This window comes from Temnothorax curvispinosus, unplaced genomic scaffold (genome assembly GCF_003070985.1).
Source record: "Temnothorax curvispinosus isolate PA1 unplaced genomic scaffold, ASM307098v1 QBEX01015960.1, whole genome shotgun sequence".
Lineage (NCBI taxonomy): Eukaryota > Metazoa > Arthropoda > Insecta > Hymenoptera > Formicidae > Temnothorax > Temnothorax curvispinosus.
In genome coordinates, this window is record NW_020225740.1 from 12476 (window position 1) to 15260 (window position 2785).

At 28.5% G+C, this 2785-nt stretch overlaps 1 protein-coding gene across 1 annotated transcript; it reads right to left on the minus strand.

The window, feature by feature from the left end:
* Positions 1 to 427: 427 nt before the first annotated feature.
* On the minus strand, positions 428 to 1314 carry LOC112466166 (UDP-glucuronosyltransferase 1-9-like). Its single transcript, XM_025034101.1, has 2 exons — positions 1072 to 1314; positions 428 to 804 (listed from the first exon to the last, which is right to left on the minus strand). The coding sequence occupies exons 1-2, from the start codon at positions 1212 to 1214 to the stop codon at positions 510 to 512; spliced, it is 438 nt and encodes a 145-aa protein (XP_024889869.1). The 5' UTR covers positions 1215 to 1314; the 3' UTR covers positions 428 to 509.
* Positions 1315 to 2785: the final 1471 nt, after the last annotated feature.

Below are 2785 nucleotides of genomic sequence, written 5' to 3' on the forward strand. Positions count from 1 at the left end.
TACCTACAAAAAAAACTATTGACATCGGAAAACAAAAAATTAACTTATTATAGAATTTTATTTTAGAATGGAATTTCTTGAGTTTTTATAACGAAATTCATTTTCAAACAGCGCAAATTTTTTGCAGGAATATTCTTTGTCTCATATCAATGATTACACTTAATTGCCTAAACAAAGTGGACATATGTCTCCTTACATTCAGAGATCGAATTTTAAAAAAATATTTATATTCGCGTAAATGTTTGAATAAACATTTGGCTAAACAATAATGTGTTATTTTATTTATTGTCATCAGAAAAGAGCTTTTATACATCAAAACTGTTTTATTAAACGTTTTTAAAATTTACCATGATCTTCATTTTTTTTTTACAATTTAGTATAACAAAATTTATTATTAATTACAATATCAATGCAATTAATACAACATTTTCGATATTTATGTTATATTCACTTCTTTACATTAACATTATATACAGCACGCAAAGCCTGTTAATACATTTTAATGCGACTTACGCTTGTTTACTCTTGCGTAAATTAGATGCAGTGTACACATAATTATAATAAAGATTAATCAATAGTTTTATTACAAAGAATATACTTAACAATATTATGAAGAAACTAAGAAATAAAAATGCGTAAACATCAATCAGATTTCGTTCCATCCAGCTCTGAGATCTCAGCGGTGTTACTAAAGTTCCATTTGGATGGCGGACGGTGTATTCAACACTCCAAACAGCTAAATCTAATGGCGGTATTGGCCGATCCCGGAATTCGCTGGATAACCGTTTCATGTTTCTCGTATAACTGTATAAAAAGTTACACTATTAATAATGAAATAAATAATTACATTTTAAGAAACGCATCTTAATTAAAGGAAAAGCCAAATATATGACAAGACACATAAACAGGAAAGCATAATCTATAATTTTATAAACAATTGTTTTTATAGGAATTTGTAAATCGATTATACTATATTAAATATTAGAGTTTAGTAATTATCTGAAATGTAGCTATATTGTTAATATTTACTGCTTAAATAATAATTATTAAAACATGATCAAAGTATGATACCTTTCATTATAAAGTATTTCTTCAACTGCGTGTAATATCGACTGCGTGGACAAAGTTGTAATGTCCAAGTATATGGCAACGCCTTTAGCTACTAATATTCTTGTGTTGGATTTTTGATCTCCAAAGAAAGGCATTACGATCATTGGTACGCCTTTCCAAATAGCTTCCTGCGCACTCAGAAGACCACCATGTGTCCAGATTGCTCTTACATTTTTATGAGCTAAACATAAAAATATATTATAATAAATATTTACTTTCAACTATGGAAATCTCACATTGATACAAGCATTTTATTAGCTGTATATGTCCCGATTAAACTAATGTAATAAACTTTTAATCAACAATTTTGTTGCTTATACATTATTTTTAAACAAAAAACGAGATGTTCTTATTGTAATAAAAATTACTCTTTTATTATAAAGAGATTATAATATATATATAACTGTAATAACTAAAAACTGAAATTGTCTTATAATAAGTGCGAAAAAATTATAAAATAAAATAAAATTGTTTAGACATTACTGTGAAGTAACTATATGAACTTAATACAATAAAAATTAATTTTTTTATATTATAGTTATTTAATTTTGAAATGTATACTCCGTCGAACGAGAGATTAAAAGTAGGTCGGACGAAAACAGGTCTCCACAGAACATCTATTTACATATTTATACGGTACGCCACGCTCTAGGGACTTTATCCTCAATCTCTCGTTGGACATTGGAGTATAGTTGTGCTGTAATTAGTCAATAACCAATCTATCCACAAAATATTTGTACATATACCTATGCGATGTTTTCGTGTATGTCTAATATTTTATTAAAACACTAGTTATTAAAGTAACAATTTGAATCAGTATTACGTAAAAGTAAGTAATTCTCATAATCATAAATCTCATTTTTCTCAAAGCAGTTTTTAGAAGAATGGTACCTATTGCATTAATATTGGTAAGAGTTCCGTATGCGAGCTCCTCCGATTATAATCTACTTTTGCAGGCACGTAAGTACGTACTAAAAGAAATCGAAAGCCTCTGTGCCAACTTGCGGAAATAACTACTTTTTTAAATATTTAAATTTTTATTATTTTGCTACATTTTGGATTTTTGACTGCAATATTGACCCTCTTTTTACGTGAAAAGTTGAAAGTCCATGTAAAATTACATAATAAAAGGTCTCGTTTTGCCCTGTTAGCAAAGGAAGCGAGATCCACTACCTAACTGTTGTGTTTAGAAAATACAATGCTATCTAAAAACTATCCACGCAAAGTGTGAGATCCACCCTACCTCACTCCATCCCATCTCTGCTACAAAAGTTTGAATATTTAAAAAAATAAAGTATTAAAAACTCAACATTTCGTAACGTTATCAAAAGAAATTATTTAATTTGCAGATTTTTGTTCCATTATCCATTAAATATTCCTTATTAAAAATTGTGCAAGTTGAAACTTGCACATTGCTTCCTCATAGTTATTAAGTGTGCAAGTTGATGAAGCATTATTTTTTTCAATGTATAATTTTCAGTATTTATTTGTGTTGGCTTCCTCATAGAGGAAGCTTTGTGTGCGAAGGTTTCTACTTAAACACTTAAAAACTCTAATCAAGCAATGTGCAGGTTTCTACTCGCACACCTAACTCTTTAAAAACTTAACCTCTTTAAAAATTTCAACCAGGTATCTAAAAAATTGTAGAAGTAGATGCGTGTACAAAAAATCCGTA